Below are 14178 nucleotides of genomic sequence, written 5' to 3'. Positions count from 1 at the left end.
ACATACATACCCATTGAGGACAGCCTCATTGAAGAATGCTGACGCTTGGAGTATGTTAAGAGACATTTGCAAACAGGTAGGAGGAGGTATTCCTCAGTTCCTCTAATGAGAGTAAATGGAAGGATGAGAAGAGACGTTCACATGTCACCTCACCACTGGGACTAATTGGCTAAAGAATTATGTGTCATTTTTATTTGCCAAGTGCTTTTATATTACAAATAGCTACATGAATGACAATGGTGAATATTTCAGTGTCTATATTGCTATTTATTGGACATATTCTCTATTTTAACCAATTCTCGATATTGTAATTCACTATGAATTTCTCTATACGTGTACAGGTATATTAAAGTTAAATGAATACAAAAATCAACTCATGACATTACGGCTGTCTGCGATGTACGAAGTAAGATTTTATATTTAAATATGAATCCATGTATATAATCCTAATTAATAATAAGAATAATAATCATAATCATAATTTGGGAGCCCGTGCAGCAGTAGATGGATGTTTTGCCTGTGGAGGAGCAGAGCTTATTATTGAGGCTCCTTTAAGAAGTGTTTTTTTTTCTTCTCTAAAATGCAGCATGCTTGCATGGATGCAAGCTTCTGATTGGAGCACACAGTATACAGCACCTCGAAAACAAGACTTCAATATTATCCTGAAACATGGGGAAAAAAATTGATTTCAAGGACAGTTTAGTCAAACGTGCACTGGGCAGCAGGCTTTTGTCAACTGCAAGAGTATTACATTATATTTACATGCATGTTTTTCATAGAAAGATAAATAAATAGATAATAGCATAGATAATAAACGTTTTATTTTAAGGATGGGGAAACGCCTTTTGGTTGGGTGTAACTTCCGACTTGCAGACGACAAGCTGGTACGCATTATTAAGAGCGTTTATTAACAGCAGAAAAAAAGCGTCGCTTTGTGTACACGTGCTCGTGTGTGTGCACTGTCTGATAAATGGAGAGACATCCAAGCGCGACGTTAGAGCGCAGCCGAGGAGCTCTTAAAGGAGAGAGACGCGGCTAGACGTCGCCTGCCTGCGCGGTGCTGGCGGGCCGCCTTCCCCGGGGAGCGCGCGCCTTTCCCGGCCTTTTTTTTTGTACTGTGCGCCGGCCTACCCTGATGGAAGCCCAGTTAAAAAGTCTTTATGGACTCGCTTGTTACAAGGGTACATCGAAGCAACATTTATACCCCTCTCCACCACCCACCGCACCCAAATACATACAATAAACTGTCGATTTATGTCTTGATCTCAAGCCCACACTCGGCAACCACAAAGGATTACAGCACATTAAATACAATATCGATTTTCCTCAACTTAAAATGTTTTGATAACGTATGTAGTATAATTAAACAATAACATAAAATACATATACAAGTAAATAGGTAATACATGTAAATATATATGTAAACAAATATTTCAAGTAAATGATTTGCTATTGTCTTATGAAATATTTGACATTTTTAGAGGTCCATATGAATATAAACGTTGCTCTTCAGTCGCTACAAAGGCAGCATAAAAGAATAACCGTCCTCAGAATAATAGCGCGGTTGCCCAGTCATATACATGAAATAAAAATCCAAGGACTGCTTGTGCATTGTTCCCAAACCTGGACGATACGCAGAGGCAAAAAAAAAGAATAATGTTAAAAATTTGGTGCACCATTTCCCTTTCAACAAAAACTTTTTAAAAAACAACTAAAGGGGTAATCATTCGGTTACTTATTTATTTTGGGGGTTAATCAATTATGAATACAGCTATGGTGGGCATTTTTTTATGATCCCCCACCCTCCCTTTACTTTAATCCATTTAAGCGCCTCCATCAGTTCATCATTGATTAGTGGAGTTAAAAAAGGAAATAAAGAAATAAAAACCAAGCGCAAGAGAGAGAGAGAGAGAGAGAGAGAGAGAGAGAAGGGAGGGGCGGCGGTGGCTTGCTGAAAGTCGAATTGTGCGTGGAGTGGAGCTAAGGCCTTTAATTGCGCCAGACGCAGAGAAGAGTGTGTGTGCGTGTGTGAAAGGGGGTGGGGGTCTTGAGCTGGTATAAATACTTGGCTCTCCAAAACACACTCACAACAGCAGGAGTGATCTCACCTCCACTCCTTTCACTCCCACTCTCTCATTGCACTCACCGCGAAGCAGTACGGAGCTCTCACACGGCGTGGATTTGTATTTTTTATTTATTTGCTCTTTTCTTTTTCTTTTTTTTTTCAACCCCCGGGAGGAGCAGAAGGATCGGGGCCGGGGCGGGGGGGGCGGCTTTTTTTTTTTTAGAAGGAAGGGAGAGTCATGGAAGAACTGACGGCGTTCGTGTCCAAGTCTTTCGAAGCGAAAAGCAAAGAGAGCAGCAAGGAGGCCATCACGTACCGGGAGGTTCTGGAGACGTCCGGGTTGGCCCGGCCGCGGGAGTTGGGCAGCCCCGCCGAGCACGACTTCAGCGAGGGCGCCCACTGCCCGCTGCACGCCTACAAGGAGCATGTGGAGCTGGACAAGGACAAGCTCAAGGACTTCCACGTCACGCGGCCCGCCGAAGGTAACTGTCTCGCCTCGGCACCCTTCCAAAAAGAAGATTACAGTTGATGCTCTTTAAAAAAAAAAAAGAGAAATAGAGCACGGGCGCGGGCCGCTGCAAAACATACGAAGAAAAAAAATGAAGTTCAATTTCTGTCAACGGACGCGATATAGGGGACTAAATAGTGATTTTAACGCTAAATCTATGATTTTATTTCTATTTATGAAACCTACGATCGATAAGACCCCCCCCACACACACACACACAAAATTTAGCAAAAACTATTAATTTATTTAGGAAATCTATTGAAACTGTCAAACACTGCATTCGTTTCAATTACTGATTTTTAAAACAAACTATAAAATAATAGTACGTAAAAAACATAGCTGCAAATATGACATTTTTATTATTGTTAAATTGATGCGCGACTGTACTGCGTAGTGCAGTGTATGGTAGTTTTTCTTGGTTTATTTAGTTTCTTTTATTTTAAGACGGTAGAGTCATATACATACAATATGGAATCAATATTAAACGCAGTGGTGATTATATTTTTTATTAGTACAACGTATTAAGTGGCCCTTGTCTAGATTAAAAGTTGACGTACAGTAAGTTGCAGTGCATGTGGAGTCAATCAACATCAAGGAACAATACTTAACAAGTACTGTACTTATGGTCTCTCTTTGACTCCCAGAAAGTTGCATTAAATGCACAGCACATATTAAAAAAATCCAGGATGAACATTAACAAATTGTCACTTCAAAATCCGGTGTCAAAACACAATTAACATCATTCCTGCCATACGACTTTGAAAATGCTCAAATCAACTGTTAAAAAAATATTATAGCTGCTGTCGAAACGAAACCACCATTAATCAAAATCATATACCGAGTGAGTTTAGCAATGAATTATCGTTATTTTCTTTACCATTTCATTGGCAAAAAAAGGCGTGGAAGGTGCATTTGTCGACCTTGCATTGATTGTGCGCGGTCGGGACGTGCACGCAGGCATCTACGAGTGCAGCAAGGACAAGAAGGAGGAGGTGAAGTCGGAGGACGAGGACGCGCAGGGCAAGCTGAAGCAGCGCAGGAGTCGTACCAACTTCACGCTGGAGCAACTCAACGAGCTGGAGCGTCTCTTTGACGAGACGCACTACCCGGACGCCTTCATGCGCGAGGAGCTCAGCCAGCGCCTCGGGCTCTCCGAGGCCCGCGTGCAGGTACCACCTGGATGGCAAACTTGCATGGGGGTTGGAGGACCGGGAGGGCACTAGATCGATCGAGCTCACCCGCAAACAGACAAGAAACCATTTCAGTCGTTACCATCTGCGAAATATGACGGCGCAAATAGTTTGGGGATTATGGAGTTTTAATAGCCGGCGGGTTGCTCACTCCGCGAAAGAGCTCGAAAGGACACAAAATAATATTACATGTTTCAAATGATAATGTTTCGCATGGACTATGTAAAATAGGTGAGGTCACCTGGAAAAATATTAATAGCCTGTAGATTTCGGTCAATTGTGGAGGTAATTTTAGCACAAAATTAAAAAATTAAAAGCACAAAAATCGCTATTTTTAAGTGCAACCACACAATTTGAAAGTTATGTTTTTATGTTACATGTATCCCAAAACAAACTTATTTTTCTTTTTATTCTTACATTAATTATCCTGATTAAAATCCCTCATGGGCAGATTCACTTTACAATGTATTGTAAGTATATTTTGTGCACGTTGCATACACGCAACAAAAACACACACATACACCGTTCATTCTAATCTTTAATTTCACATAAAAAATTGTAAACACGACCGACCTTCCTACCACTGTGCAGTGCATTGTAGTCTGCATACTAGCAATAAGTCCCTTTTTAAGTCATTCAGCATTTATAATGCTTTTAATGCGCTGCATAATGTGCGCAAGCTTTTCTCTCTTTTTTTTTGCGGGGTTGGGGGCAGTTTTTTTTCGCCCTGCCCTTTAAGACAAACCCAAACTCATTCCTTTGCAAGTTTTTGGGTGCATTCATTTGTTTTTATTTCTTCGGGCATTTGGAGCATCTGTACGTGAAAGTTATGAGAGTCAACCACTAATGTATTTAGTGCGACTATGTTGGGCCGCGCTAAATTAAATGTCATTATTCACTGTCTGGCATACAAGAGAAAAAAAATTAGAGCGGAAATGAGATTAGCACGTATCATTGAGTGCTCCTCAATAAAGGAATAATTGTCTCAAACCTTGTAGCTCGCACTGTACCGTGCAACTCGCATTCGACACTGAAGGATCATGCATCATAATAACAATAATAATCCTGATTGAATTAACTATTTTCCACTTCGCTTTCGGCTGACCCCCCCAGAAGTGTATCGACCGGGCCGTTGTTCATATTATCGTCTTTTGAGCCGGTCGTTAATTTCTTATCCGTGTACTGATCGTTTTTGCTGGGTCCGAAGGGGCGGGGCTAGTTCAGATTATTCATGAGGACAAATTAGTTTGATGATGATTAATAATCGCCTGCAGCCACACATAAGAGCTGACAGCAAACTGCTAGAGCTCGATTTTCACTTCTGAATTTCATTTTCCTTCATTTAAAAAATATCGTCAATAATGCACAACGTTTGAAATATTGTACTTTAATAGCCATACTTATTTTTATTCTATTTTAAAAAAATGATGCCACAAAGCTTTCATATTGACCGTTTTATTTCGTTAACCTTCCACCACCACTTGAGAGGGATTAACACTTGACTTCAAATAGTAACATGCACTTCATGTCATGTGTCTGCGTATATGTAAGAGGATGCCTTGGGTATATTTTTCTGAGATTGAGAAAGTGTGTCCTGCTTATAATAATGTAGTGTAATGTAATAATATATTACTTTTAAGTTTGTTAAATAATTTTGAAAAATACATGAAGTATTTTAGGTGTTCACTTTTCCGTTATCCTGATATGGCTTGTTATGCCTCTCTCTATATATAGATAGATATATCTATCTAATATATAAATAATCTAAAATATCTATACATAGATAGACAGATATATTTTCTCTCTCTCTCTGTGTATCCATATACCTATATCTATATAAATAATGCAATGGTGCAATTTTTTTGTGCATGCTTGGAGGTTTGAATGGCTACATCAAATGCTTGCATGGACAGCTTTTTTTTCTTTTCTTTTCCACTGACAAGAAAAAAATACCATCACTGTGGTGAGTCTTTTTTTTTTGCTTATTTATCTAATGGTGATATTCTTATTCCCAATTGCAGGTTTGGTTTCAAAACAGAAGAGCAAAATGTCGAAAACAAGAAAACCAGATGCACAAAGGTAAATCTTTTTCAACACTTGTTTTTAAAAATGTTAAATTGTGCCTTTTGTTATATTTTGTTTGATCAATTCAAAAAATATTCTAAAGAAGTGTTCCCATCTCACATAACAACAACTGTCTGGCTGTCTGACAGACATCTTTCCCTTTTCTCCAGGGGTCATATTGGGGAGCGGCAGTCACCTGGATGCTTGCAGGGTGGCACCCTACGTCAACATGGGGGCCCTTCGGATGCCCTTCCAGCAGGTAGGCCATACAATCTGTTTGTAAAGGTCATTTTTGGGTCTGGAAGGGGGGTGTGATACTACATCATCCAGTTTAAAAATTGGAAATTTCACCTAATGGTACAGGACCTTTAAGTTCTTGGCCTGTGAAGTTCCTAGAATGAAAAGGTTCCTGGACTGTGGCATTTTGGGGGAGCTCTGGAATGCATTAATGGCATTTCAACTCATTTCAATGGGGAAAGTCGATTTGACAGTGTGTAAAATGAGTTAGAAGCTTGGAAATCAACGACCAGTGCACATAAAATGCAGGAGTATCCATCCAGTCAGATATGTTCAACGCTAAGGACAGCACCCTCAAGTTCATAAGCCCTTGACGGTGGTCAGGGTCGATGAATATACCTGATTGAACACAAAGGTCCTCCAAAACAGGTCCTATTCGAGGGTAATGACCCCTCTCACGAATTGCACTACATACAGTAGGAAACCTGCACCGGATGGTACATGTCATCCCTAGAACTGAACAAGAAGCCAAATTCTAATTGACATCGCAAGGTAAAATGACATTTTCAAATCTTTCAATTTTGAAAAACAAAACAAGAACAAACAATGTTTAACTTCAATCGGTTGGTAGGCTTGATTAAAAAAAATTATTCACAATTATTCAAATTATTCAGGGCTCCATGTTACCTTTTTTTCCTTTTAGAGGGGGCACACTTGAGCCTAGCCCGAGAATCTTTAAAGTGCACACAAATCACAAATTAACTTGCGATTATTCACTTTCCACTCATTTTCGCTTTATTAATAATGAATGTGCAGAATTGTGGGGAGAAGTTTGCCAGGAACAAAAAATATTCAAGAGTTTTAAAAAAGCATAAATATCAGCAAATTTATTGGTCACACATACGCAGCTGAAAAATGTTTGTTGCACTCAGGCGTGCTGCTGTTGTGACTTTCGGCTTATCCCAACATGTAATTATTTTACTTTAGAAAACATGTGTATTTTTTTTTACATTCTCTTTTACGTTCAGGCTTGGTTATGGAAGAAATTAAACTCATCAGCTCAACTCAACTCAATAAATGAGGTCAAGGTAACACCGAATTAGTGAAACATAGAGTACAGACAAAAGAAGTACACCAGTGATGGTAAAGAGAAAAATGGCGATTGTAACAAGAAATGGACGTGACTATTTTACCATAGTGTAGTGACAAAGGTGTTAAGCCACTGATGGGAAAGTGGAAAAATATGATCATAATCACACAACAAGAACTGGAACAACTGATCGCAAAAGCACAATGTGCAGGTCTGTCCGAGCTGCTCACTGCAATCAATCAAAAGCGTATTAGAACATAAGGTCCATAGTACAAAATATCAACAATCGAACAGAAAAAAAGGTTGCGCTTGATGTATGTCAAGCAATGGAAGAAGTGACATTTACCCCTTTTGTGTGGAGCGATTCCACACCTTTTACCCCCCAGTAGACAGCGGACTTCATTATCCTCCATTTGCCCCTCTCTCTCCCTCTCTCTCTCTCTCTCTCTCTCTCTCTCTCTCTCTCTCTCTATGTTGTGACATGCGGCGGCCTAATTAGGCCAATGGGGCGGCAGGCGTGAGAACATGAAAGAGACGATGAAAGCCGGGGAGGGGGTAAAAAACGAAATGAAGCTTATCGAGGTTGAGCTGGCAGAAGGAGCATGAGGCCTGCATGCTGAGAGATGCTCGCCAAACAGAGTCAAAGCTGGAGTGCATAAAATGCATACAAGGGAACATATATATATATATATATATATATATATATATATATAAATACACATACACACAATTTGATGTAATTTTTTTCTTCCCATAAAGAAAATTTAATGACTCTGTTGCAGGGTCATCATAATACCTTGACAAACCATGCACTTGTTTAAAAATAAGGTAACCAACCACTTTTAATAGTCAAATAGCAAAATAGAGTGATATGAACAGCAATTCTAAGTATATTGAAAAAAAACCAAAATGGTTGTACATGTACATAAACAAGCTGAACGTATCACATGATTATTGAAGAGAAGAGGGGAAAATTACGTTGGTTGACCGCATTTTGATCATGTGCACAACCAAAATGTCAGCATTTTTGTTTTTAGCATCGTAACTTACTTTTAAACTTTTTTTTAAAAGTTGATTTACAGTTTTAATTTGTTGACCAAACTCGTAATTCAAGCTCCTCGTACTCATTGAAAGAAATTGAAATGACATTCATCTGTTTCAAATGCCAGGAAAAAATGCTTTTAGTCACGAAAAATAGTACTGTGTTGTACATAAACATAATAAAATAAGAAAGTTACGCGCATGCATACGTGCACGCACCCACCCACCCACACACACACCCACACACACGCACGCACGCACGCACGCACGCATACGTGCACGCACCCACCCACCCACACACACACCCACACACGCACGCACGCACGCACGCACGCACGCACGCACGCACGCACACGCACCATTTTGGTTGGCATCACAAGACAACCAAAACCCCGACCACCGCCGACGGTGTCTGGTTGCATCAAAAACGGACAGTTTCTTTATGATGACTGTCAAATGATTGTTGACTTAGCAAAGGTAACGCTTGGCGTCCATGCAAATAACTGACATAATTTTTTACTGTTGGTGGCTATTGTTTTTTGTTGTAATGGTAGTATGGATACAATGGAGGTCAAGTTTTGATGAACGATGATCTTTAGGGCAGATATTTAACTTAGTCATGGCTAATTACCTGCCTGTTCTCTGGTTATCGTCACACTTTTACTCTCTACTCATACAGCCTTCGCGTCGCATCAAAAGTGCTACGCCACTGATGGCTAAATTTAAGTTAGGATCAGGGAAGTAACAACAACCGCAATATTGTGATATTAAAATTGCCACGATATTGTTGTCGTCGTCATGTCATAATATTAAAAGCACCACATCTCTATTTGGTTTAAAATTTCAGGTTCTTTTCCAGTTGTGCAGTTGAATTGGATTGGATAAAACTTTATTGTCAAATGTACTGTATGTGTAACATGTAACATACAGCACAGATGAAATTCAGTTCCAGCAGTAGTTTCATTTGAATTAGGCACGCTTTGGCCACCGATGTTTCAGACCCACGCTAATGGCCAGATGAAGGGGAATGGAACATATGTGAGTTCCTCCATAAATTGACTTGATTCACAATGTGTGCATGAATTAGCAAGTAAGTGCCTCATTATTAAGTGCTATTAGTGTTATCAGCTGAACACAACATTGTGAACTACATAGACCATGATACTTTGTGTCGCTGAGCCAATCAGAGCAATTGATAATAAATGACTGGGCTAGTCTTATTTCTTCTTTGTCAGTGCTTTATACATATATACTATGCAGTATATATATATATATATATATATATATATATATATATATATATATATATATATATATATATATATATATATATATATATATATATATATATATATATATATATATATTGGCCTACACATCATGCAGTTTTCATAAGTACAATGTAAATGTCTATTCATTAAAAAAAAAAACAATCACTAGTTTGCATTCTGTTGCTGCAGTGTACTGAAAAAAAAATCTACTATGTCGAAATGTGTAATTTTTTGGGTTTCATCCGAAACGGCAAAAACAAATGTTCATCATGTTTTTTTGGTTTTGCGTTAGACAGTTGGACCACCTGTTTTTTGTTTAGGTGGTGCCGCCTCCCCCTGAGAAAGTGACTTAATGTCATTTTTAATCAGTTCGTCACAATGTTTGTTTGCCCTTGAGGTGCTAAGCAACTCTAACTGGAAACAGTGTCGAGCTGTCATTTTTATTTTCAGTATTTTACGCTAAAAGAATAAAAAAAAAAACCCATATATGGTCAAATTAAAGCTTCTATTTGGGTTGGAAAGGCAAAGCACAAAATAGTTTCCCACTTCTTCATGTGCCGTTTGAAACACATAAAAAATGGCAGTGTTGTCTTCTTCTGAAGTCAGCACGTTTCATTTTCACCTCCTTCTATTAGGAAATAATTGCCCAGAATGTGAATAGGGATATGCCATGCTCTTTATGGCCTTTTTTTTTTTTTTCGTTAATCCTCCTGCGCCGCCTCTGACTCAGGAATATGTCTGGATAAATATTTATAACTCCAAATATGTGAGTATCTTTTTAGTGCAAAAAATAGTTTATTTATGCACTGGAATGCATAATCAGCAGAACAAGATGGCGTATTTCAAAGGTATCACGGTGGACTGAATGAAGCAAATATGTTCTGGGCCTCAAAAACACTGATTCTGGACGATGCAATTTCACATGTCAGAGTATGTTTGTGTGTGAAATGTGTGTTTGTAACAGTGAGAAAGGGAGAGAGAGAGAGAGAGAGAGTATGATTCAGTAAGTATTAGAATAAAAAAACAAACGAGTGACATGAAAGAAAACGGATAATTGAGATTACGTTTTAATTGCATCACAGTGTGAAACCTAATCTCATTGCACCCATCTTTAGGCACCCAACAGAGTGAAAGAATAGCCACACTGTGACAAATGTCCACAAAATAAAAGTGTATCATCACAGGTTGCATTGCACAAAGTTTTACATTCACTAAACACACGCCCACACACTTGTTCCGGCTTTGTGGGATGGGATTCATTGTAATACACACCATATGACGATATTCCGAGACAGTTTTTGTTTTTGGGATTTGAATCTGAAGCTCTGTCTTCACGACCGTGACCCACCTTAAAAAAAACTATTTGCCTTAGCACTTTTAGCAAAAGGCTGTAATGTAGCAGTCGAAACACAATAATTGCTGGATGGATTGGTTTGGTGTCTTTAATAAGTTCAAGAAAGTTGAAGAATTTCAAAGTGGCAAAGTTTCGAAGTTGTATCCTTCCATTTGTTTGGATGCAGCCCTCAGAGAAGTCGAACCACTTCTCTCCTGAGTTAGAGACCTGTAACCAAGCAGCCCTGGTTACAACTTGCATCATTTATTTAGTTTTATTTTTATTTTTGGCTCTCACAGGTTCAAGCGCAACTCCAGCTTGACGGCGTTGCCCACTCCCATCCCCACCTGCACCCGCACCTGGCCGCCCACGCCCCCTATTTGATGTTCCCGCCCCCTCCCTTTGGACTACCAATCGCCTCGCTGGCCGACTCGGCCTCGGCGGCGGCGGCGGTGGCGGCGGCCGCCAAAAGCAACAGCAAGAACTCCAGCATCGCCGACCTGCGACTCAAGGCAAGGAAACACGCCGAGGCGCTGGGACTCTGACCCCAGGGGGTTGCCCCTCCTCACCTTTAACCCCACCGCCACAACACCCACCCCCACCCCCGCCCCGCTGGCCTGATGGCCCGTAATGGCCTCTCACACAAGACTGCGCCTGTGAAAGGGCCATGAAACTCACAGCTAAAACTAAACACAAACACTGAGCGAGAAAGTAGACGCGTCGGAGAATGTGTATGTTTTCGGGGGGGAGACAGTCGGAGGAAGATTTTTTCTGAACAAAAAGGGAGGAGGGGGAGCAAGAAAATTGTCACAAAAGACCAGCTGCCAAAACAAACCACTTTTCCAGCGAAGCGGTAATGAAATACCAATGAAGTCACCTTTTACTTTTCGCCCAACAGGCAGGACTTCTGCGGGGCCAGTGGCTCAGTCCACTCCAGGCACAGATCACATCCCAGGGACCGTACAAACACATGTGGATGTCTGTCTGAGAGCCCGGCACACACTGAGGACTTTAGTGTCAATTACAGTGGCAGGCGACGGGCAATGTTGAGGACGGTTGAGTGGGTGGGTGTAGGAGGGGGCGGCGGGGAGAGGGGGGGGGCAAACCTGGGGGCACATCTCCACACCCCATCCGTCCTGACCTCTTCTCTGCCGTTAACAAATTTATTTGCAACCACTGTGTCCGTGCATGGAGGCCTTCCTGCAAAGCTCGCCATTACTTTAACGTACAACCCTGCCCCCAAAAGCCCTCGAACACCCGCTTCTCTTCTTCTTATGGACTTGTGAAATAACAAAAGCAACAACTTCAACCTTTTTTCCATTTTGTTTTGTTTATTTTTCCGGACTTTCTCCCGCTTCCTTCTCGGGCTTTTGTTTCTTTCTATCCCGGGTAAAGAAGTGAAGATCGCCTTTGCACTTCAGGTCTCGTATGTTGTGGGTGTTTACAAATGGCACTACAAGCAAGATGCTACTTTATTAAATTAAAGTGGGGGTGGGGTCGGGTGGGGGGGATATGAATCAGATGTGATCCACAAAAAAAAAAAAAGATGAAGGGTATAATCGCGTCTTACAGTGCCTAACAAATGTATTCGACCACCACCCAGACCAAGGTTATAGCATAGCTGCCCTAATGTTGTTTAAAGCACTGTGAGGAAGATCTTTAGCCAAAAGGATATTTTTAACACTAAGATATCATTGTTGAGGAAAAAAGGTAAAACACATGATGATATATTGATGGAGAAAAAAAAAACGGAACATTTTAACGTTTGAATTTAGGTACGATTCATTTAGCCAAGTCTTCCCCCTCAAATTTATTGATAAAATGTAAATTCTGCTCAGAAATTCATCTTCAAACATCGAGAAATCTCATCGTGATGCAGGATTTGGGTTCCTTTTGGCAGTCAAATACATTTGTTAAGCACTACGTTTCTATTTTCAATTTTTTTTTTTGTAATTCTGAAAAATATGAAGGCATCAGTAAAACTGAAATGCAATGGTGTGCAGTTTAAGTGCAATACTGTAAATAGCGAAAAAATGTTAAACAGCAAGCAGTTAGTCGATAACGAGAGGCGATGATGTTACGTTGGGGTTTTTTTTCATGCACTGTTGGGAGTTTCGACTTGCCGTCCGTTTTTTTTTCGAGGCGGCATGTACATTTTGTCGCATTGGAGAACGACAGGGTGCCATATTTCGCGTAAACTCCAGCGTGTTCAGCTGAAATGACATTCATTAAGACTTACGAAACTCAGCCGTGACATCTGAACCAAGTGGTTGTTTACAAAACGATTAGCTTTACTTTGCATGTTGTGTGTGTGACATTCATCGTTAATTTGCCAAAATATTTTGGACTCTTGTTTTCCAAACTACTGTCAGAGCTTCGTTCCTCGCAAGGGCTACGTGCCCCGCCCACTTACTTTCTGTTCAACGCTAATTACAGTTGTTCATGTCTCAATCGTAAATTAACATTTGCGTGTTTTATTTATTATTCCTGTCCGAAAGACTATGAAAAATGAAAGAGTTGAACTACGACTGACTATTTTACCTTGCTTTTGTTTTGCATTAACTTTTTTTTAATTATTGTTTTTTTTTTTTTAAATGAATCAGGGGTGTGGCTGTGGTGCATTGTCCTGAGAGGAAGATTAAAAAAAAACAAAATAAAAAACAACCCCCCTGCCCTCCAAAAAAAAAACAACTTCATGTAGCGTGTCCAAGTTTACAAACTTCAGGGATGGTTGAATTTTAAAAACGGAATTTGTTGTGACAATGCTTAGTATTTCATTTGCTAGCATGCTTAAACATGAACCATGTTTGTTTGTTTGTTTTGCCCCATTCCCTTTTTGACTCACAAAATATGAATGTACATCTTGTACAAGTAAACTATCAATAAAGTTATAAATATTTGTACCCCAGTGTTACAATACTTGACACGGAACTGTTTTGATTTATTTGGTCGATTAAATGGAAATCATTTTTGGAGTTGTTCATTCATGTATGTATTTCCTATCTATCTATTTTAAATATGAACTTATGAGTTGATAATTTGGATCAGAATAATATTGCCCAGAGCAGTTTTCACATTTGTGTATGCAGCTCAGCCTTCAATGGCTGGAATCACATTCTTCTTTTTTTCATTAAATAAAAAGTCGCTCTGTTGATTGATTTTTCCGTAATTACTTCAAAATGACTCAGCAATCAATTTCACACAATCGACCAAATTCTTAGTAATCAATTAACTGATTATAACGCACTTCCCGACTGCTTATCGTGGGTGCATATTTCTGGGATGCAAATTAACATTTTGAATATTTTGAGTCTTTTCCCACCTGTGGCTCGTTATTGGTCTGAGTTAAAAGTCTGGGTTCTTTTGATCTGGTGGAGAA

General features: G+C 39.8%; 1 protein-coding gene across 2 annotated transcripts; it reads left to right on the top strand.

The window, feature by feature from the left end:
* The first annotated feature begins 1982 nt into the window (after positions 1-1982).
* On the top strand, positions 1983-13723 carry shox (short stature homeobox). Of its 2 annotated transcripts, none has more exons than XM_052082501.1 (6): positions 1983-2547; positions 3531-3742; positions 5785-5842; positions 5977-6086; positions 11099-11311; positions 11698-13723. In XM_052082501.1, the coding sequence occupies exons 1-6, from the start codon at positions 2304-2306 to the stop codon at positions 11785-11787; spliced, it is 927 nt and encodes a 308-aa protein (XP_051938461.1). In that variant the 5' UTR covers positions 1983-2303; the 3' UTR covers positions 11788-13723. The 2 variants fall into 2 exon arrangements, with proteins under 2 accessions (XP_051938461.1, XP_051938462.1); XM_052082502.1 differs by having other exon boundaries at positions 1984-2547; positions 5998-6086.
* The last annotated feature ends 455 nt before the right edge of the window (positions 13724-14178 follow it).

This window comes from Hippocampus zosterae, chromosome 12 (assembly GCF_025434085.1).
Source record: "Hippocampus zosterae strain Florida chromosome 12, ASM2543408v3, whole genome shotgun sequence".
Taxonomy (NCBI): domain Eukaryota; kingdom Metazoa; phylum Chordata; class Actinopteri; order Syngnathiformes; family Syngnathidae; genus Hippocampus; species Hippocampus zosterae.
The sequence above is the reverse complement of the archived record's forward strand: the minus strand, read 5'-3'. Positions and strand labels throughout refer to the sequence as shown.